Source organism: Ursus maritimus, unplaced genomic scaffold (genome assembly GCF_017311325.1).
Source record: "Ursus maritimus isolate PB19 unplaced genomic scaffold, ASM1731132v1 scaffold_5, whole genome shotgun sequence".
In the NCBI taxonomy this organism is placed as follows: Eukaryota; Metazoa; Chordata; class Mammalia; order Carnivora; family Ursidae; genus Ursus; species Ursus maritimus.
This window is the reverse complement of record NW_024426663.1, coordinates 37,674,951-37,698,494: the sequence shown is the minus strand read 5'-3', so window position 1 is coordinate 37,698,494 and position 23,544 is coordinate 37,674,951. Positions and strand designations below refer to the sequence as shown.

The 23,544-nt window shown below is 35.2% G+C and overlaps 1 protein-coding gene across 3 annotated transcripts in view; it reads left to right on the top strand.

The window, feature by feature from the left end:
• SREK1 (splicing regulatory glutamic acid and lysine rich protein 1) overlaps nt 1-21,216 on the top strand; it is a 41,664-nt gene extending 20,448 nt beyond the window's left edge. For 2 of the 3 annotated variants that reach the window (XM_008691347.2, XM_008691349.2), the window contains 7 exons: nt 1,129-1,259; nt 2,135-2,249; nt 7,057-7,176; nt 7,538-7,912; nt 11,313-11,408; nt 17,770-17,914; nt 19,264-21,216. In XM_008691347.2, coding sequence (XP_008689569.2) covers nt 1,129-1,259; nt 2,135-2,249; nt 7,057-7,176; nt 7,538-7,912; nt 11,313-11,408; nt 17,770-17,914; nt 19,264-19,413 — 1,132 coding nt within the window. In that variant the 3' untranslated portion in view covers nt 19,414-21,216. The remainder of the gene's footprint in view (nt 1-1,128; nt 1,260-2,134; nt 2,250-7,056; nt 7,177-7,537; nt 7,913-11,312; nt 11,409-17,769; nt 17,915-19,263) is intronic. The other variant, XM_008691348.2, reaches the window with a different exon arrangement.
• Nucleotides 21,217-23,544: the final 2,328 nt, after the last annotated feature.

Genomic DNA, 23,544 nt, shown 5'->3' with positions numbered 1-23,544 from the left:
TTTTTTTTTTTTTCTTTTTAATAGTAATTGGCAATTTGTGGAAAGGAAGACTTTGTGTTAAGTATAAATGAAATACATGAGTTACTTACTATTTTAGCCTTTAAAGTTGTATTTGAAAACATATTTTCTATTTTATAAGATCTAATTTGATATTAACAATATTTATATACCCTATATAATGATTTTAGGTCTTTTCCCATAAGCTCTAATAAAGCACGTTGGGCTTGCATTATGAGTAGACTAATGGATGATTGAACATACAAGATGGACTTAGAGTAATACTATAATAAGAATTTTGGTAAATCTAAAATCACAGAAGGAAAATAATATTAAGTATCCAGAAGTGTTTTAAATCATACATTTTGAGTTTTAATATTTTCTCATATCCTTTTTTGCAAAATGAAAAATTGGTATGGACTTTACATACTCAAGACCAGAAATTCTGTTTCTTGCAGATTATTGAGGCAGCAGTTTTATCTGAATTTCATAGGTAATTGCCTTAGTTATACAGCTTGATCAGGATTTAGCTATGAAAGGATAAAATATCTCTTATTAGTGAATGCTTGTCTTCTCAGTGTGAAGGGGGTAAAGTGAGACTCACCAGATTCATTTATGTGCATTAGAGAAACCACTTCTTACCTAGTAGGGAGGAGTTTTATCAGGTGCCTCCCATATTTGAAGCTATATCTGACTCACCATGGTCCAGGGTTGATTAAAATTGTGCACATATACAGCCTCTCCTGCATTCTCCCAGCGTGTACAGATTTCAACGAAAACTTAGAATTCAAGATGAGAAATGATGCATTTTTATATTGGTGTCAGCATTTTAATTGATTATAATTCTAAGTTGTGTGGAAAAGCACTTGTCCTGGTATATTCAAGTTGTTAAAGAGTCAGCTAGGGTTCAGTTTTTCTTTCTTCTTTCCTTGCTTTTGGCTCTGTTAGCAAGAGATAAAGATGGGTGGTAATGAGATTAATCATGGTTTTGATTATTCTGTATTTAGCTGTATCATTCTTAATGTGCTTTCGAGATGTCCTCAGATTTATAAATAAGTGTATCATAAACATTTGTTTCATGTTTTGTAAAATATGGTGTGTATTTGTGATATGCTAATATTTTTAATTTAGAATTAATCACTCCAACAATGCAATAGTAAAACCCCCTGAGATGACACCTCAGGCTGCAGCTAAGGAGTTAGAAGAAGTAATGAAGCGAGTACGAGAGGCTCAGTCCTTTATCTCAGCAGCCATTGAACCAGGTAAGGCCACAGTGTTGTTACATAGGTCACAGTTTAAGATCATAGAACTGTAGAACTGGAAGGAATTTTAGAAATTATCTTGTTTAGTCTCTTCGTTTTACAAACAAGAAGACTGAAACTCGAGAAAGAGTAAGTGACTTACTAGTGTCAGAGGTCAAAGAACTGGTTAGCACACATGTTGTGTTTTCCCATGATACTGAATTGAGGCACATTAGCTTCAGTTAATCAGTTCTTTATGTTTTTGTAGCAAAGTCAGTGCTCACGCTGATTGGCTTAAAGCAAAGTATACATGTTATTGTGAGGCTGAAAATCAGAATAAATATAAAAAATGTTATGATCAAGCAGGTTCACTTTCCTTCTAAGTTTTCATTTTAAAAAAGGAAAGAGAGCCCGTGATCGGCAAAATACAAAGACTGTTGAGCAAGGTAAAGGAACACCTATTCAGATTTCTGTGTTGCTTACTGAAAGTTAAAAATCCAATCTCAAAATGTGTAGGTGGTTTACAGTTGAGCAAATTTACTACATTAGCACTCAGAATTTAAGCTTCACTGCTAGCAAAATAAATGGAGAGAAGATTTAAAATCACTGTCATAGGAATTACAGACGTGTTATAATCGTACATTATGGCAGCAACAAAATATTACGAACAGCTGTTTATAATCATCTGGTTTATATGTACTGCTGCAGGGTGGCTGCACTCAACGAGTTTATGCAATGACTTTCTTGGATGTTTCTGAAGGATAATTGCACAGGAGGAGGATGTACAGAGAGTAGGCCCCTTGCACTATATGTGGTACATTCCACTTGTGCCTGATTATTAACTGGGATCTTTAATTGTTCTGAGCTTACACTGCAAAGTGGTTTTTTCCTCCCAGAGTCTGGAAAGAGCAATGAAAGAAAAGGCGGTCGATCTCGTTCCCACACTCGTTCAAAATCCAGGTCTAGCTCAAAATCCCATTCTAGACGAAAAAGGTCACAGTCAAAACACAGGTGAGAATTTCTGCTATCATATTTAAAATTTTTTTGGTCTTGTATTTAAAATAGTTAAGATTTTCTTAGTTTTTGTTTACAGAGTTTAGAAACTTCAGCAGAGTTCCCCAGGAATTATGCTTATCATTAAATGTTGCTTTAATTATAATAATGTAGTTAAGAATGAAATTTTATCTAACTAATATATAATTTTTATTATCTCAATTTTCAGTTATAGTAGATGGTTTTCTATCTTAAGGTCTCTGTTGCTGATTCTTCTAAGAATAAACTAGTCTTTATACAACTGGCAGAAACTTTTCATTCTTTTTCTTGAAGCCAAGTGAGGTGCTTTAAATCTTTGGTATTCTTAATGGTAAGAGCCTCCTGCACCCACTTTGGGACCTGAAACACAGCAGTAACTGCAGCTTTAGCTCCAGCTATTGTATTATGCTTAAGCTCTGTTTGTGTTCTGTTTATCTTACTTTGGAACATAGTTCTGTCTTTTTAATTTTCTTTTAAATCTGTTGTGGGGGCGCCTGGGTGGCTCAGTACGTTAAACGTCTGCCTTCAGCTCAGGGTCCTGGGATCGAGCCCTACAGTGGGCTCCCTGCTCTGTGGGGAGCCTGCTTCTCTCTCTCCCTCCCCCTGCTTACGCACTCTCTGTGTCAAATAAATAAATAAAATCTAAAAGAAAATAATAAAAAAATCTGTTGTGTTGTACTTGGTGTGAAGTGGAGCACAAAATGTGAATTTGAAACAGAATTTTGATTTGGAAGTGCCCTAAGAATCGAGTTTAAAGTGGGAAATTTACTGTCTTCAAGATATGGAGGGGGAGGTGTTACTGAAATACGAGAATGTGTATAGTGAATCCTAATTGCGTGTTAATATGTACATACATCCTTAGGTCTAAAGAGAAGAGGCGAAGCGTATGTGCGCGTGTGTGCACGGTGTGTGTGGTGGTATTAGGGAACGAGGACGGTTTGAGAGGAGGGGAAAAGGGAACAGGTATGCTGTAAGTTGAACCTCATCAGCAAGCTCAGTTTAGTCTATTTTTCTATGATACCAAGGAAATTGAAGCAGTGAGATAGGAAAAAATGATGTTCTCTGTTTGACTCTAGTAAACTATACTTTTAGCTGTTTATTGGCGTATACTTTCATAAATTTGAATTCGTAAGGTCTCTTTTGGGATATGGTTTTACTGTCTCCTTCCAAGGTCATCCAGTAAGGCAAGTTCAGATCCAAGTGAAGGGAGATGTTGCACGTACAAGGAAGAAGTTAGAGCAGCAGAGCCAGAGTTGGAGAAGGAAAGTGGTATAGAAGCAGTGGTACTAGATTGTGGGTGTTTCTACAAGTTGACAGGATGTGGTGAAGGTAAAGCAGATAAAGGAAATATAAAGTCGAGCTCAAGAGTAATTACTTCTTTTCTGAGGAGGAAAGAGACCAATGACCTGAATCTCATTCTGTGTTGATTACAAGAGCCGTGCTCCAAATCTAATACCTTAGTGGTTTTCTAAGGCTGGAAAAAAGCAAAACTTGATTTCCTTGATAATTTCTGTGAAAATGTATCTCTTGGAGCAAATTTATTCAACTGTCTGCTTTAAGGTGCTTGCTGTTATCATTTTAGGTATATTTGGATATTTTCCCCTTCCAGAGGTTAGTAGGTGAAGGATTTTTCAGTCAAAAATGAAATTTGTTAATTACTGTTCTTAGTTCATGAGAATGCTTTCCTGTACGTTTGTCTAATAATTGTGTAGCATTAGAAATCACTTGCTTTTGGCATACGCACATACGTGTAACACTCATATATTTATGTAGTGTGTAAATTGATACTATTTTTATACATGTATAAAAACACATGTAGCCTTTACTGAATTCATAAAGAAATACAAAAGAAGAAATGTTCTTTTTAAGGGGGGAAAATCCCTTAACTGAAAATATTTGACTTAAGTATCTTGGTAAGAAAGGCACTTCCCTGGTAGGGGAGGGGAATGGCAGGCATTTCTTGGCTTCATCCACTAGTGGGATTTGCTCTCAGCTCTGGCTCTGCCCCACTAGACTTATTAGCAGGAGTGTGAGTTGCAGGAGCCTTTGGTCTTGAAGGCCCACCCTCTTCTACTTTCTCAGCATTCTCAGATGCTTCTGGACCCTCCTCCAGCCCCTGTCCTTTCCCTGTTTCTTCCCTTTGGATAGTAGAAGTCAGGAAGGGGTTTCTTGTCACTGTGATCTTGGCTAGGACTGGGGAGGTGTATTTTGACTTTGCTCAAATTTTTATATGTGTTTTTTTCAAAGGACAGTGTTAGAAAACGTGGGTAGTACTGTAATTATTATATTTTAAAGTTAAGTAACCTTGACAGACCAGCATGGGAACTATAAGACATTTTATAATATTTTAATGGGAAACAGCGGGCTTGGAGTTGAACTTTGATGAGACATGATGGTAAGTTGCCCTGTATTTACAGTTTAATTTATAAATGTGGTTTTGCACATTATACTGAACTGAGATCCCCTAATGATAACCCAAGTCTTTCTCTCTGGTTGAATTAGATTTGCTCTTGACCTGAAGCTTTTAACATTCCTAATCAGAACACTTGTTTGGAGGTGACTGGTGATATAGGGACATGAAAGTATTTAATGTCAAAATTAAAATATAGTGATTACTCTTGGGACTTTCAAACTCTGAGGACCTGTAGGGTGAGGTGGGAAGCCAAGTGATCAGTGTTATTTGAAATTAATTCTTACTAAGGCTATACTTAATTTTTTAAAAGGTGTTTCTTTGCTTAATTAAGGTTGGAAAGCAGTGTTTGAGGAAAACAAAATTACTATGTATATTTTTAGCAGGGTTAACTAGAACAGAAATGTAAAGACTTTCTAATAAGTACATAGAAGCAAAGGCCTTATAAAACATTCCCCTTATGTGGATGTCTGTAAATGGATTAAAAATGTCTTTTAAGTTTTGCAGTTTTGCCTTAATAGCTACCGCTTGACCCTGTCTCTCTTGGGTTATTAGTAATAGAGATTTCAACAAACTGTGTCTTATCTTCTTGTATTAAAAATATGGTATGAAGGTAAATATATAATTTTTAAAGCCATTAAATGATTCAGTTGAGAATTAGCTGTTGGGAAACATTCTAACTGGAAAATGTGTTTAAAAAACAGGATTTCATTATTAATTGAAAATTGTCTCAAGATTTTTCTGGCTTCTTAGCATACCACAAGCATTTTAACTGTATGTATTTCTTTTATAGATATTTGTTTTAAGTTAACTCATGAAAACATGACTGTCAAGATGAATTTTAATTATATAAAGCATACTTGTGGAAGTTCATTTGATCTCCTTGGACTAAATAAAGCTGTAACTTAAAGTTTTCATTTATGTTATTTGTTACTCCTGATCTTGAGAGTTAAGAATTTTGAACAATTACTGTGTGCCCGAGACTGCTAGGTAGTCTTTCATTCGTCATCTGATTCAGTCCTCATGACAGCCCTAGGCGATGTAGGTATGATTTTCCAGCCTTGTAGATGAAGACTAGGCTTAGAGAGGATAAGTGAGTAGCCAGAGTTCTCACAGCTAGTATGTGGCAGAGCTGAGTGTCAGAGCCAGATTGTTTCTCTCCAGAGCTGGTGAGTCTCGTCACTTTGTTACTTGTGCGCGTTCAGTTTTGTTGTATTTTAATAGTTACGAGGATAAAAGTCACGTTATATAAGCATTATTTCAGTGGGAATAAGGAGCCTAGAGAATTTCAGAATTGGAGTAACCATTATTTTTCCTGAAAGAATTCCAGTAATTAGGGGCACCTGGGTGGCTCAGTTGGCTAAGCGTCTGCCTTCGGCTCAGGTCATGATCCCAGGTCCTGGGATCGAGCCTCATAGCGGGCTCCCTGCTCAGCTGGGAGTCTGCTTCTCCCTCTCCCTCTGCCCTCCCCTCCCCGCTCCCCCCCGCTCGTGCTCACACTGTCAAATAAAATTTTTTTTTTAAAGTTTAATAGCTATGTTTATATAGTTATGAAATCAAGAGGTCTTGCAAATCCAACATTTAGTTATCTATGGCTTCAACTCATGAGTAATATTCATTTTCCTATCACACTAGCAGTGTAATTAGTACTGTGCTTCCTTATACATTCTTTTTGTTTGTTTGTTTGTTTTAAAGATTTTGTTTATTTATTTGACAGAGAGACAGCCAGCGAGAGAGGGAACACAGCAGGGGAGTGGGAGAGGAAGAGGCAGGCTCCCAGCGGAGGAGCCTGATGTGGGGCTCCATCCCAGAATGCCAGGATCACGCCCTGAGCCGAAGGCAGCCGCCTAACAACTGCGCTACCCAGGCGCCCCTTCCTTATACATTCTTAATATATGTTATGACAGACATCACATAGCCAGTTATGACAGACATCACACAGCCAGTTAGAGAAACTCTTGAGCCAGAAAACCACTATTTCTTATCAAAGTATAACCACAAGCAGTTCAATTACATGCAAGTCAAGAGTTAAATTTAATTTATGGTTTAAAAACTTGTTCTGTGGGAGAAGTCATACAGTAACAGGCATATAAGAATTAGCACAAGAAAGCCACACTTCAAAATAGCATTTTCAGTCTGACATAGAAAATAATTTCTTTTTCTGTCTTTGTGTTCTGAGAATGAACTGGTTGGTAAAGTTGCCAATAAATAATTTATTGCAAATAATCTGAGGCATTATGTAATAGAGAATTTTAAAATATTGATAAATACTGTTGGGGGATAGGTTTTTAAAATTTTCTCACTTGAAAGACAAATTTTTAAAAATTGAAATTCTAAGCATAAGTTTTGACATTCTAACAACTTGTTTTTCTTTAGGAGTAGATCCCATAATAGATCACGTTCAAGACAAAAAGACAGACGTAGGTCTAAGAGCCCACATAAAAAACGCTCTAAGTCAAGGGAGAGACGGAAGTCAAGGAGTCGTTCGCGTTCACGGTGAGTTTTGGGGAAATTAGCGGTAATTTTTCTTGTGGCTTCATTTGTTAAAAAATTGTGTTTTAGGTTTTTAATGAGAGACATTAAACTTTTTTCTGATTGTTTTAGAGTGATTAATATTGATTGCCATCGATTTGAATCTGATCAGAATGATTCATGAGGTTTCTAAAATACGTAATTAAACTGGATGACTGTTTCATCTAATAGCTTCATGTACACCTGGGTTATATAGAAATTATGTAATGTATTACAAGCTATTATAAATTTTTTTGGCTTGATAATTGTTGAGGAAAGGGAGGTCCTTTTTGGGGAGTAGAATAATTTTAGTTGTGAATTCATTTATTTATTTTTGTTTTTAAAGGGACAAGAGAAAAGACACCCGAGAAAAGACCAAGGAAAAGGAAAGAGTGAAAGAAAAAGATAGAGAAAAAGAAAGGGAAAAAGAGAGAGACAGGGAGAAGGAACGTGAAAAAGAAAAGGAACGGGGTAAAAACAAAGATAAAGACCGGGATAAAGAACGGGAAAAGGACCGGGATAAAGACAAGGAAAAGGACAGAGAGAGAGAGCGGGAAAAAGAACATGACAAGGAGCGAGACAAGGAAAAGGAACAGGACAAAGAAAAGGAACGAGACAAGGACAGATCCAAAGAGATAGATGAGAAAAGAAAGAAGGATAAAAAATCCAGAACACCACCCAGAAGTTATAATGCATCAAGAAGATCTCGAAGTTCCAGCAGGTTTGATAATGTTTAATATTTTTACCAAGGGGTTTACTGGTGACAAATGAAAATGTAAATTTTAACCAAGGAGAAAGAGATTATTCTACGTAAGTGTGAATAGTACAATAATACCAGAACATTGCCCTCTAATTGCAGAGTAAACATTTCTCTAGTAGAGTGCTTGCCACAGTATTGAACCTATGAGGTGGTAGAGATGATAATTGGGCAAAGTTGTTTGAAAAGTTTTAACTATCCTTTGTAACCCCTGGTGCCGGCAGTGGCTGCTGCTGCAGCTGATTTTCTTAGAGGATGAAATGGCAAGGACAGGTTTTTCTTTTTTTCTTCCTTTTTTATTAAATGGAAGAATTTACCTCTTGGTAAATTTTAATATGCAGAATTATTAAAATTTCATTTAAGTTGTCTTTACTGCTGTATGTTGTTAAGAGCATGATGGTGAATTTTGGTTTTCCTTGATCTGTCAATGTTAAGGTTTTACCTTTTTTCTTAGGACTGTTCCCACTATTAATAAGTACACTGCCACCAGGTGGCAGCAGGTTGCCATAGTAACAGCTGCAAAAAGAGGACATAGGACCTTCCTTGATCCAAGATCTAAACCTATATCTATTACTCCACATGATACAATAACTGAGTAAATGGAGGTTCCTAACTTGTTTTAAACTAGATCTTAACAGTACTAAACAAAACACCTATTTTAGCAAGTTTTATGGCTATTTTAAACGTGGTTTTTCATAGAAGATAATTGGGAGATGAATGTGTATTTCCTGTGTTTCTAACTTTGTGTTTCCATAGCTTGTTCTTAATACTAGTCTTTGGTTAGGTAATACACGATAATTGCAGGCATTTGTTGAATGCTTTACCAACTGCCAGATTTTGTCTCAGCACAGTTTTTCATGACTAACCTTATTTAATCCTCACAGTAAATCTGTGAGAAGACTATTATTATCATGGTTTCATAGTATGACAATACCACAGCTTAGGGGAAGTTTTCTGTCTGCTCTGCACTTCATGTTAGAAGTACAGTAGCTCTTTCTCTTCTTTTTAATAGATTAAGTTTAATTGGGAATTCTCTAATCAGTACTTGGTACCTGCTTTAAGAAACTGCCGCAGAAGCATAAAGTTGAAAGCAACAGTGTATGTTCACTTGGAGCTTAAAGTAAACAGATCACTGCCGTATTTCAGCACATTGAACCAGAAACTGAAGAATTAATGTAGCCTCATTGCTGTGGACATCAGTCAAGCCTTGCAACTGTTCCTTTACTGCACAGTGATTTTATTGTCTGTCACACCTTCATGTTTATGTCATCGTTTAGTTATTGCCCTTCATAACACAAAACAGTGTTTTGATTCCTTTTAAATTCAGTTGAATTTACGTTTTGAATGACTTTGAAATGTTTAATTTCTTCCGGGGCCATTTTAAGTTGCTTGACATTTAAAGAAGTTCAGATGTTTACATTCATTCCTACATATATTCTTACCTAACCTCTGGGGCCTGGGGAAGAAGCTGAGTAACATTAGTTTCTAAAGGTTCAGAAGTTTGGCATGTTTTGTGCTTTCATAGGAGCTTGGTGAAGAGTTACACTTTGTCATCTTTCAGCATTTTTCTGTTTTTCATGTGCTCTGATTTGTTTCATAAACAGGAAACGTTTTAAGGACTCAGAAAAATAGAGTACTTGGTATTCTTATTTTCAGCATTGTCCTGTAATCTACATTTTTAAAGAACATTTTCCTATTTAAGCAACTTTCAATGTTTACAGTAACTAGCAATAAAGCTAGTGAGGAGAAAGGAGAAAATATAGACACTGAGTATGTGCAAGAGACTGTGCATGGTACTTTATAGGTTTCATCCTAAATCCTCGTAACAACACTATCAAGCCGGAGTTACTAACTCTATCTTCCAGTTGGAAAAACTGAAACTCAGATTAAGTAACGTGACCCTAGTCATGCAGCTGGTAAGGTGTGGAACTAGTATTTAAACCTAAGTCTGTCTAACTACAGTTCCTTATACTACCGCTGACTGCCTCTTTCTCAACTAATAGACATTCTTGATTGCTGTTTATCTAGCCTTAGCTCTCATTATCATCATCTGTTAGTTACTCAATATCCACCTGTACATAGTGCTTCCTGAACAAACAAAGTTAAACAGAACTGGTCAGGGCGGAACTATTTTGTGTAAACAGAGTCTAAGATACATTGATATTCTCATGCTGTGAAAAAAGTATGATATTACGCTGAGCTGTTACAGAATGCCATTGACTATGAATGGAATATCTTTACCTAATTTTCACATAAGGAAGTATAATTTTGGGGTGCCTTGGAAATAAAATTGGGTAATGGAGGAGAGAACTTTAGGTAGAATTGGAATTGATGGTGTTTTCAAAGTTCTTGGCTATTTTGGCCTTAACATATACTGTATGTACCACATCTGAGCATTATCTGATATTTATTTTATAATGAAAAATGTAAGCAAAATGCTTCTTTAGCCTCAAATATTCTTACTGAGGTGGTATGGAAAACTTGGATTCTAGGGGATTTGGTTCTTTCACCTATATGGCCACTAATTATTAGAGCTCCTTGTGAGATCGTTGGACACATTAATCATTTTAAGTATGTCCTCCTACCTCATCCCCTGAATTATGGACATCTTGAAATTCATTTTTTCTCAGTTGTGACCATGCTTATAAATGAAGTAATTTTGAGTATGCATCATTTGCTAATACGTTAAACAAAATAGTTTTTAATAATACTAAACACTGTTAATTCAGTAGTTACTTTTTATTTCATATTTAAGCCCCAGGTTTTAACTATTTTACTTCTGTCTAAGCAACTTGTGCACTCAGTTTTAAATGAATAGAGCAATAAAATGGTAGGAAGTTGGAGGGTAAAACAATTTTTCTGTAAAACCGATTAATGTAAATGCTTTTTTAGAGACATTCTGAGTGCTTAGATTTGGAAAGTTCACATTTTGCAAGCCAACTTAATCCTTTATAAAATAATCCACAGTGGGGCAGCAAGGAGCTAGAGGCAGGACAAAGGATCTGGATAAGCAAAACATGTTTTAGATGCTGGAGAAGAACCTACTTGAGAGAATCTGAAATACCCATTAATATTTTTTCTGTTCAGGAAAATATTGTTCAAATAAATCAGATGAAAAGGAGTCTTCTTCCTTTTCTGTTACAAAACCTTAGAACATATTTTCATGTCTGTAAAATTTATGGTTTAAAATTTGACCTGCACTAACATTAGATAATAGAACATGTTGTTAAAGGACATGAGTTTAAACTGGTCTTAAAGACTACTGCTCACTTGAGAGCGTTAAGGACCCTTTTGCTTTTGTGTATTTGAATTGCCCTTTTTTAAAAATTGCTGTATTTTTAAATGATATATTTTTGACTTTCAGGGAAAGGCGTAGGAGGAGGAGCAGGAGTTCTTCCAGATCACCAAGAACATCAAAAACTATAAAAAGGAAATCTTCTCGATCTCCATCTCCTAGGAGGTAGGTTGAAAGCGTGTGCTAAATCCAAGGATGGAGCGGGGGAAGAAAAATTTTCTTTTGGATCTATTTTTAAACTTTATATTTTGAATGAGTAACATGTCAAACATTTGTGTGTTTTAGAAAGCCCAACAGTATACAAAGTTATACATCAGGAGGTCTTAACTTCACCTATGCAGTCATCTACTCTGTGTCCATAAGTAGTGACTTCGCTTTTTTGTATTGTATATCCTTCTAGATTTGTGTAGAGATATACAAGATGGAAATGTATAGTTTCTTTTCATATTTCTTATGCAAAAGGTAGCACAAAAATCGCACTGTTCTGCCCTTGCTTTTTGTCACCCAAATGCCTGGAGATCTTTATGTATTCATCCGTGAGTGCCGCTTCATTCTTTTTTAGAACTGCATGGGCTTCCATTGTGTGGTAGTACCTTGGTTTATTTAACCAGCCTGCAGTAGAATAGGTTTGCTTAATTTTCCTATTATAAATTAGACAGCACTGTAATGAATAGCTTTGGACTTAACTTCGCAGGTATGTGGGGAAATTCCAGAAGTGGTAGGTGGTGTTGTGTCAGAGGTTAAGTGTGTTTTATAATTTTGAGAGGTGTTTCTTTATTGCCCGCCATAAAGATAGCCAGCAATTTGCACTTCAGCCGGCTGTGTCTGTTGAGAGTGTCTGTTTTCTGTCAGCTATAACGTATTATGTTACTACAGTTGTGGATTTTTGTCTGTCTGATAGATGAGAAATGGTATCAGTATATAGTAATTTTAGTTGCATTTCTCGTAAGATGAAGGTGACTTTCTCTTCATATATTTGAAGGCCATTTGTATTTCCTTTTCTATGAATTGTTGGTATACTTTGCCCATTTTTTTGTGGGGTCTGCTCTTTGTTTTTAGAATTTTCTTATTTCCAGGGGCTCTTTTTGTATTAGTGTGATTATTTATTTATTTTAGTTTTGTTATTTTGTTTTTGTTTTGTTTTGTTTTGGGGGTTTTTTTTTTTTTTTTTTGGTAACTCTACCCCCAGCATGGTGCTTGAACTCACGGCCCTGAGATTAAGAGTAGCATGCTCTCCTGAGTCAGCCAGGCGCCCCTGTATTAGGGAGATTATTCTTCAGTGATTTTATACAAGGTATCATTCCTACTTTGTCATTTCTTTTCAGAAAATGTTATGAGACTTGATTTTACAAAGGATTTTTTTAAAAATAATTTCCCAAGTTTTCGCTTTCCTTTTTTTTTTTTTTTTAAAGTAAACTCTATACCCAGCGTGGAGCTCAAACTCAAAACCCTGAGATTGAGTGTCACATGCTCTACTGACTGAGCCAGCCAGGTACCCTTCAAATTTTTTCTTCTATGACTTCTGGATTTTGAGTCATACAAAGTTAGAAAGGTCTTTTCTATTCCAAGATTATATTAGAATGCCCCCCTATTGTTTCTTCTTGTATTTTATGGTTTTACTTATTGCATTGAAGTCTTTGATCCATTAGGAGTTCATCCTTATGTCTGGTATGGCATGTGGGTCCAATTTTGTTTTTCCATATGATTTTGTTTTGATCAGTACCATTTATTAAAAACTTAATTTTTCTAACATTGATTTGCTATATTGCCTTTTTAGGTACTAAATATTTCTTTTTGTGTTTGGGTCTATTTCTGGGCCTTTGCTGCTGGGTTGGTTTGAGTGATGATTCATTTACCAATGCCCCAGTTATTCAAATGGTATAGTATTTTTTTAACATTTAGTAAGGCCGATTGTCCCCCACACTTCTGCTGTTTTGTGAGCGTTCCTGATTTTTTGTCTGTTTATTTTTCCATTTGAAAATAAGAGTCATTTGTTTAGGTTCTAGAAATAAAATCTGATGATGATTTGTATTACAGTTACATTAATTTATTAATTAAACTAGGGAAAATTGATAAATAGATATTTTTAATAAAGCTTTATGACGGTGAGTCTTTCTATCCAGCCTCTTTTTTACTTATTTAAGCCATCCATAGTGTTTTTTAGGAATACTTCAGTGTTTCTTTCTTACAGATTTTATGCATCCTCTAAGTGTCTTCCTAGATACTTCCTTGTTGTTGTTGCTCTTGTTAATGAAGTCTTTTCTTTCATTATGTCCTCTCATTGGAGGTTGGGTTTGTGCTGCAAAGGAAGGTTTTTACATTCTGCGTGTTTATTTTTCATTCCATCATCTTAGTGATCGTTCATAGTTTTTCATTTGGTTTTCTGTGGTTTTCTAGGCATAGAAAAGAGAAATTCACAAAAACCTTTGCCAAACTGTAAAGAGGAGCATGTTTTTTCTCAGCAGAGGTCAGGTCTTATGTTTATTTGCTTTGTGGGTTATTGTTTTGAGGTGAGAATAATGGAAGGCATACGATACTGTAGTTGTGGGCCACATATATTTTTAATACTTCACTCATGAAAGTTAAGACTTTCCCAGTTATGAAGTCAAACTAGACAAAAAGATGTGTTTACAAAGTCACTTCTTGTCTGTTCCTTCTATATTGCACCCCATCCACCCTCTGTAAGTGATGAATTTTTTATCCTTCCTGTGTTTCTTTTTGCAAAATTAGGCAGATACATTGATTAGAATGTCTCCTTCTTCCTTCACAAAAGATAGCATACATTATGTATAGTGCGTGTGTGTGTGTGTGTGTGTGTGTGTGTGTGTGTGTGAGAGAGAGAGAGAGAGACTGTAGCCCCACCTACACCTTGGGTTTATTTATTTATTTAAAAGATTGTATTTATTTATTTGGCAGAGGGAGAAAGCACAGGCTGGGGGAGCGGCAGGGAGAGGGAGAGAGGGAGAAGCAGGCTCCCCGCTGATCAGAGAGCCCAATGCAGGGCTCCATCCCAGGACCCCGGGACCATGACCTGAGCCAAAGGCAGATGCTTAACCAACTGAGCCACTCAGGCGCCCCTTGGGTTTTGTTTTTTAAATTGAGAAATAACTCACATGTCATAAAATTCACTTTGTGTACTTCAGTGGTTTTTAGTTAGGTTCACAGTATTGTCAACCATCACTGCTACTTAATTCCAGAACATTTTTTTTCACTTGAAAACCCATACCCATAAGCGGTTACTCTCCCTCACTCCTGGGAGCCACTAGTCTAACTTACTGTCTCTGTGGATTTGCCTGTTCTGGACACTCATAGATGGACTCATGCAGTATGCGTAGTGTTTTGTATCTGTTGTCTTTGACTAAATAATGTTTTCAAGGTTCATGTTGTAGTTTGTATCAGTACCTGTGTGAATAATATTCCACTGAATGGATAAAACCATGTTTTATTTATCCATTCCTTAGTAAACTTTTAGTATTTTTCCATTTTTTAGCTGTTATGAGTAATGCTTTCAACAGTCATGTACAGGTTTTTGTGTGGACATGTGTTTTCATTTCTCTGGGGCACATGCCTAAGGAGTGGTAACTGCTGAGTCCTATGGTACTGTCTATCTTTTTTTTTAATCAGTATGCTGAGCAGTGAGTCAATTAATTAATTAATTTTCTAAGTAATCTCTATACTCAGGGTGGCACTCAGACTCACAACCCTGAGACCAAGCGTTGCCAGCTGTACCAGCTGAACCAGCCAGGTGCCCCTCTCTTTATCTTTTTAGAAACTGCCAAACTGTTTTCCCAAGCACCTTTGTCATTCTACCTTCCCACCTGTGCTTCCCTCCTATGCTAGGACTCCACAATTTCTCCCCTTGCTCAGCAACACTTGTTATTGTCTGCCTCTAATTATAGCCATTCTGCTGAGTCCGTAGTGGTATCTCGTTGTGGTTTTGATATGTGTTTTTCTAACGAATAGTGATGTTAAACATCTTTTTGTGTGCTTATTTGATCATTTGATATATCTTATTCGTATATCATTTGTATTTCACATGCCTTTTCAAGTTTTTTGCCCATTTCCAAATTGGGTTATTTGCATTTTGTTAAGTTGCCAAGAGTTCTTTAAATTCTGTATATATCTCGTACCAGTTACATGATTTGCAAATATCTCTCCTATTTTGTGGGTTGTCTTCTCATTTTCTTGATAGTATTCTTTGATGCATAAAAGTTCTTAATTTTGGGGGCGCGTGGGTGGCACAGCGGTTAAGTGTCTGCCTTCGGCTCAGGGCGTGATCCCAGCGATCTGGGATCGAGCCCCACATCAGGCTCTTCTGCTATGAGCCTGCTTCTTCCTCTCCCACTCCCCCTGCTTGTGTTCCCTCTCTCGCTGGCTGTCTCTATCCTGTCGAATAAATAAATAAAATCTTTAAAAAAAAAAAAAAAAGTTTATGGGGCACCTGGGTGGCACAGCGGTTAAGCATCTGCCTTCGGCTCAGGGCGTGATCCCGGCGTTCTGGGATCGAGCCCCACGTCAGGCTCCTCCGCTAGGAGCCTGCTTCTTCCTCTCCCACTCCCCTGCTTGTGTTCCCTCTCTCGCTGGCTGTCTCTATCTCTGTCAAATAAATAAATAAAAATCTTTAAAAAAAATAAAAAAATAAAAATAAAAAAAAAAAGTTCTTAATTTTGATGAAGTCATATTTAGCTGTTTTTTTCCTTTTGGTGCCTGTGCTTTTGGTGTCATATCCAAGAAATTGTTGCCAAATACAATGTCATGAAGATTTTCTCCTATGTTTTCTTCTAAGAATTTTATAGTTTTAGCATATACATTTAGGTCTTTGATCCATTTTAAGTTAACTTTTTAATATGGTATAAGATCACGGTCCAACTTCATTCTTCTGCATGTGGATAGCCAGTTTTCCCAGTATCATTTGTTGAAAAGATTGTCCTTTCCCCATTGAATGGGTCTTGGCATCTTTGTTAGAAATCATTTGAACCATATATGTGGGAGTTTATTTCTGGGTCTTCTGGATTATTCCACTGGTTTATTTTCTGTCCTTATATAAAACTGTACTGTTTTGATGACTGTACCTCTGTTTAGTAAGTTTTGAAATTGGGAATGCTGTGCCTTCTAACTTTGTTCTTTTTAAGATTGTTTTGGCTATTTGATGTCCTTCAAGATTCTGTATGCATTTTAGGATGGGTTTTTGTATTTCTGTAACAACAACAGTGGGGTTTTGATAGGGGTTGCATTCAATCTCTAGGTGGCTTTGGTACTATTGCCATTTTAACAATATAATAAGTCTTCCAATCCATAAACATGGATGTCTTCCTATTTATTTGTCTTCATCTTTTTCAGCAATTTTTTGCCTCCTTGGTTAAATTTATTCCTAAGAATTTTTCTCAGTTTGATGTGATTGTTCCCTTGACATTTAAAAATTATGTGGAAAGATATACACGTATGTTGCAAATACGTCATTTTTCTTTTGAATATGGTAATGTCTTTTTTTTTTCCTTGCAAAGGTTTATGTAGGCAAATTTATCAGTCTTTTATTGTACCTGAATTTTTAGTTATGGTTAAAAAATCTTTTCACCCAGATAGTAAAAAAAATTACCCATGTTTTCTTTTAGCACTTTTATTTTAAAAATTTAGGTCTCTCATCCATTTAGACTTAGTTGTATATTGTGGAATGAGACCTGAGATGTTGATCCAGTTTTATCACTTAACAAATAATAATCCAGTTGTCTCCAAACCTTTTATTTTATAAAAGACCATCTTTTCCTCAATGATTTGAGATGCCACCTTTGTTACACTAAATTTTCATTTGTTTGCTCAGTGTCTTTATTTGTTTTCTTGGTCTTTTTCTTTATTTTTGAATTACTATTAAGAGAAAAAAGCTTAGGATTCCACTATAAGGCTACTTTTTAAAGTAGAAGGTGTTAAGCTTCTGATTGGAAATGCACTGTTTTTTCCCTCTAATTCTAAAGGTATGTTGTTTTTATAAATGGAACCTGTTCGTGTAGTCTCTTAACTTTTAATCTTGAATTGGTGTGACCTTTTTGTAATGGTGAATGATGGGGGCAGTAGCACAGGGTATTTGAAATTCCAAGGTTTGCTTGTAGTCAGTCATTCATTCCTCCCTGGGAGTTGCCTCTAATTCTTTAACCTTTTCATTCCTTTCTGCTTATTCATTTTTTGCTTTGAAAAGATGGGTAAAAAAAAAAAACCGTATATTTGGTTTTATTTTCATCTCATTACAGTTGATAAATAAATTTTGAACAAATCATTTGAAAGTATACCAAATGGTGTTTTATGTGAACACATGGTGGCCTCTGCAAAAAAAGACTTGGGCATCTTTAAAAAATTAATTGGGGTATGGGTTGGAGCAGATGGGGCTACAGGACTGTTTATGTTACTTGGTCAAACCAGATTACTGATATGCTTACTTACAGTGCATTAGTGTTAGTTAAGACTGTTTTGTCAATAACATAGTAGGTCTTTAATGTCTTAGAAGTTAACTGACATTTTATCACTATTCTTATAGCAGAAATAAGAAGGATAAAAAGAGAGAAAAAGAAAGGGACCACATTAGTGAAAGGAGAGAGAGAGAACGTTCAAGCTCTACAAGAAAGAGTTCTAATGACCGAGATGGAAAGGAAAAGTTGGAGAAGAACAATACTTCACTTAAAGTAAGTAGCAGTCATTCAGTGTTTAGGCTTTGAATAATTAATAATTGGGATTGTTTTTTACATAGAACTAGATTTAGACCAAAAGCTTTTTGAGGGCTGTGGTATCGTGTATGTCTTTGGTATCCTTTAATATTTGTTCAGTTGATAACTTCTTTAAGCTGAACTTTTGAAGGGATGACGTAAGAGCTAACTGAAACTCAGACAGATGCATTCCTTACTTTAGGGAGTCCTAGAATGGCATACAATAAGACTGTTTACATGTAACATGTATTTGATTTTATATGAAGATTTCTGGTTGAGGGTATTTTCCTCTGTGTGTGTGTGTGTGTGTGTGTGTGTGTGTGTGTGTGTGTATTCCTGAAAAAGATTTGTTTCAGCAAATTTGACAAAAGTTCTGTCATCATTGGTTTTGTGATGTATACTGAAATCAGTAGGTTTGTTGAATTAGAATAATTAATGGAATACCAGATTCTACCAAGTAAGGGTGTTATTTGGGATAAATATTTAACTACTTATGAATTACATTAATTGCTTTGTTACTCCAGTAAGTGTATTTGTATTTGGAAATCAGTTATGAGTTCTGGAGCTTTCAGCTTATAATTTTATTTATTCTCATATTGGTAGGGGTTTATCATCATCATCAGTAACATCGATAACGTCTCTTGAGCATTGCTATGTGTCAGGCATTGTTCCGTATGTTCTCATGTAATGCTCCTTTAAGCTGAGGGCAGAATTAGAGTGTTCTTGAGCAGTCTTTGCTACGACGAATAGTGATTTCTTTTTCTACATCCTCTGAATTTTGCTTCTTTGGTATCCAGATTACAAATCTATCCTGTATGAGGGCTACAGAGGGGAGGGGGGTGGGGGAATGGGATAGACCGGTGATGGGTAGTAAGGAGGGCACATATTGCATGGTGCACTGGGTGTTATACGCAACTAATGAATCATCGAGCCTTACATCGAAAACCGGGGATGTACTGTACGGTGACTAACATAATATAATAAAAAATCATTAGTAATAAAAAACAAAACAAAAAAAAAAAAACAAATCTATCCTGTCATCTTTGGGAGCTGTTTAACTCTTTCAGCATATCTGCCCCACTTTTTCAATTCAGTAATATTTACTGAACACTTCTTAGACTTTATTTTCAACTATTTTATTCTAATTTAATTTACAATTTCTGCCTTTTATGAGGAGTACAGAGGACATACTGATACATGTTTGCATATCTTATTTATATGAACTTAGTTACTAAGTTTACAGAAACATGTATTTTAGCCATAACTGGATGTAATAGTAGGCAACTCTTGAGAAAAATATTAAATGTGTGGCTTAATATTCATTGTAGGAGAAGGAACACAGTAAAGAACCAGATTCAAGCGTGGGCAAAGAAGTAGATGACAAGGATGCACCAAGGACTGAGGAAAACAAAGTACAGCAAAATGGTAATTGTCAGCCAAATGAAGAGAACCTCTCTACCAAAACAGAAGCAGTATAGGACTGACAAGTGCACCTCTAAACACACGCTGGAATAAAATCCAAAGCTTTTAATTCTCTCAACAAGATGTTAAACAGTGAAGAAATCCAGTTGAGCATAAAGATACAAACTAACAGCTTTTCTAGTTGTTAGGTGACTTTGTGGCCATCTTGTTACGGAGTAAGGAAATAAAGCATGGACATCGTGAAAATAACAGGTGTTACCCAAACTCCTCATCTTCTAGAATCTGTGCATTTCCATGGTGGCTGACACACTTGTCATGTGGTTTGTTAGTGTTTGCCAAGAACCATTACAAATAAATGGGACATCAAAGATCCAAATTTGTACTATCCATAAAGACTGGAGATAAGCATTGGAAGCTCTTTTAAAAAATGGTAGTTGCTGAATTTTGTATTGTTTTACTTTTTTTTTTTTTTTAATTTCAATATATACAGATTTGATGATGTGCTTGAAATCGGTGCAATTATATACACACCCTTGTAAGTACAGAGTATGTAAGAAGTTTTAACATTTACTTCACAGGATTTACGGTGATTGTGTTAAATTCTCACTATTGTGTTTTCTTTTGCTCACTGTTTAGGACAACAGTTTTTTGTTAAAATAGTTTTACAGACTAAAATTGCTTAAATAAGTGGATTAACAAACAACTGACAATGCATGCTCTTGTTCTCTTTCAAAAGGAAGAGCACCCGTGTTGAATACTAATAGTAATGTATTAGTATTCAGTGTGTAGAATCATTGGGTCTCCCCACAAAGTAAGCATTTCTTTTTGAACTTTCTTGACATTTCCAAGCTTATTATGAATAATATTGCAGTGTGTGTTGTCAGCTGTAGGTGGCAAAGGTGCCATTATAAAAAGATAACTGGGTTTTCAAAATGGGCTATGGGAGCACAAGCTGAAGCTTTAGTGCCTTCTACAATGTGGTATGCTGTTTTCTAGAATTTTATACGTGCTAGTCGTTCTTAGTTCATATGGAACGTAGGTGGATATTCCATTCACTCCCATAGAGAAGTGTGCAAGTGGTATGTCAGGAGAGCTTCTTACACAGTTCCCCTAACATGAGGGAAGTCCTGTTTTCAAGAATGACTTTAGAGCTTAAAACAACAATGCAGTTTTGGGACCATCAGTTTTATACTGTGATAATTGAAAATGAAGCATGTTCTTACTTTACTTAAATCAAAGCCAACACTTTTCATTGTCTCCATTGGATGGCCTTAATTATTACCTCTTAATCATCTTCTCATAAATGATGTGCAGAAATTCTATGTAAAGGAGAACACATGAGGTTATTTGTTTTAAGGATATGTTTACTTGAGTTTAAAATACAGGTCATCCGTTACTCTTAAGGCTCACTTTCTGCAAGAAGTATGCAAGTAGTAAAATGACAGCATTGCTAATATTTTCCCCCAAAGCCATAACTCATAGTTTCAGAAATCTTTTCATTATTGTTTTGTTCCCCCCAAAGTTATACCTTTTAATTAGCATGTTATTAAAAAATCAAGTATAATTATTTTAATGCAATCTAATACAATCAAATTATTCCATTGCCTTACCTCATGGGAAGAGTTACTTATAGATTTAAAAAACTGAGTGGCACATCAGTTACTTGGTTTCAACTTGAGTTTTCTTTTAATGTTAATACTATTGAAACTTAGGTATTTGGTAGAGAATGGAAAGAATTGCCCTTATTACAATGAAGCCTGGTTTGATTATGAAGCTGCTTAATTACTCTTCATGTGTTCAGAATTACTGTGTTTTTTTTTCCTTTTTGTCACTGTGTACATTAAAATTTTTGAAAATGCTTTACTATGTAAAGTATAGATGGTCATTTTAATCATTCAGCCACATACGGTTGGCTGGTAAACAGTTTATTCTGATACAAGAATGCTTGGGTGCATATGGAAAGATTGTGAAGGAGTGTGTGTCTTGCATCAACAGCTGTCTTATTTATAATATGTAAGTAGAATAGAGCAAATGTTGTTTGAATCTTTGTTATTTTTAGTACCATTTCTCTAATAAAGCTAAGTATTTTAGAGGAAAGTATTTGTTTATGCATTTCAAAACAGCATCTTAGTTTATCATGTTTATCTTATTTTAGTTGGCATAGAGATTGTTTCGACATGGAGAGTGAATGTGTGGTGTATATAAAACAATCATTTAAAGTTTGAGTTATTTCTTGTACTCTGGACTCTTAAATGTTCTCTGTGTTGGCAGTTAACACAATTTGGTTCTTGCTGCTAATTATTTTTCCTGCTGGTGATATTCAGCTTTAAAATAATGATACTTCTTTTAAAAGACTGATTTGTAAAAGTTGGACATGAATTGAATAGGAATACAAGAGATCCAGAGAAAGTGAAAAAATGCTCTTAAATGGACTTAGGGAAGCAAAGCTTTCTAGGACCTGGAGGTATTGGAGCGAGTGTGAGTGTGTGTGCGCGTGTGTGCGCGTGTGTGCGTGAGAGAGAGAGGGAGAGAAAGAATTTTTCTTTGTTCACTTATAGGAGCCTGGTAGGTTTCCATTTATTTATTTCCTTTCAAGGCATTTTGTTTTTTCTTTAAGGCTATTCTTTTTCAACCCAGATAGATGTTGTCAGGAAAACTTGAGGTAAGGCCAAGAAGACAGCCATTTTATACTTGATCCCTTCTATAATTATCTTTTTTAAGCTTGATTATATAGAGAGTACACTCTGTTCCTTAATTGTGTTGCTATTCATCATTTTAGACAAATTCTGTTGATGCTCTTGTTCTTGTCAGCAATGCATAATGAATTATTTATATTAAGATGGGCCCTCATAGTAAACTGGCTAGTTTCATATGTGAAAACAAGTATAAATCCTTAACTTCTGCAATTGTCTCATTATTCTCCATCTAATCTAATTAATTTATAATTGTAAACACTATTCAGCTTGTGATACTGTTCAGAATTCTTATATTCAAGAGGTCCTATATATGCTGTGTTGATCTTCAGAAATGTCAGAGGCTTAAATTTTGAAATGCTCAAAAATAAGAACTCATGTTTAGAATCCTTCCTTTTTTGTGAAGAAAATAACTTCATTTGTGATATTAGTTATTTCCAGGACCTCATTCATTCCTATATATATGTTGCTGTCTTTATCTTAATACTTAAAAAAAGCCTTTAATCCATATCACCTCTGAGGATATTAATTTTAAGAGTTACAGTATGTAATAACAGGCTTTTAAACATTTAAAAAACCTATTATAATATGATCTGAGTTAAATCTTTTTTTTTTTTTTTAGTAGAATTAGCTATTAAAATGAGTCCTTTTGGAGGAATGCATTGAATAACTTAACATTTCAATGAGTCATAATATTTTCACTAAAAGATAATATCTGATTTTAACTAGGTGGGTTATGAGGTAGAGCCATTTCCACAAAGTATGTTCTTTATGTGCTAATTTTTTTCATTTTCATTACTTACACACTTAGTATTCTCATGTTTGTTTAACGAGTGTAGTATTCATTTAAAATTGTTTCTTTTCAAATTTCAAAAGTTAGTGCTCTTAAAAGGGCTAAATTATATTTCTGGAAGCAGTAGTCCAGTATAATGTAATAAAGTCTTTTAAAATAAAATTGACTTCCCTACTAAATTTTGGGTTTATGGATGAATTTGTTTTTCTTAAATCTTCTATTGGTGATTCTGCTTGAAGATTGATACATTATTTAAAAAATAAAAGCTGGAGCTATTATTTTTGGCCTCTATTCAGGTTGGTAATAAGTAATAACTAGATTTCTTTCCATTCTATTTTAAAGTATTTTTATAGTTCCTAGCAACTGATTTATTATAACTATTAGTTTATATTTAATGTAGTATTTCTTAATATCTTGTTTTTAAAAGCAGGGTTTTAGTTTGTTGCCTAATTTTTAAATTTACTTTGTATCCAGCTAACATTTTAATTTTGAAAATTGCTGACTTTTGGGAAACTTCACATATTTTACTGCTAAGATTTATTTTCCTGGGATTGGAATGGAATAATATAGTTTTCTCCACTCTTGATTAACTTTTATTTGCTAGATAGATAATTTCTTGACTATATGTGCAAGTTCAAATTTATGAAAATCATACTGAAGGAATTAGAGTTGAAGAGATGGAGTTCTACCAATCTGAGGTT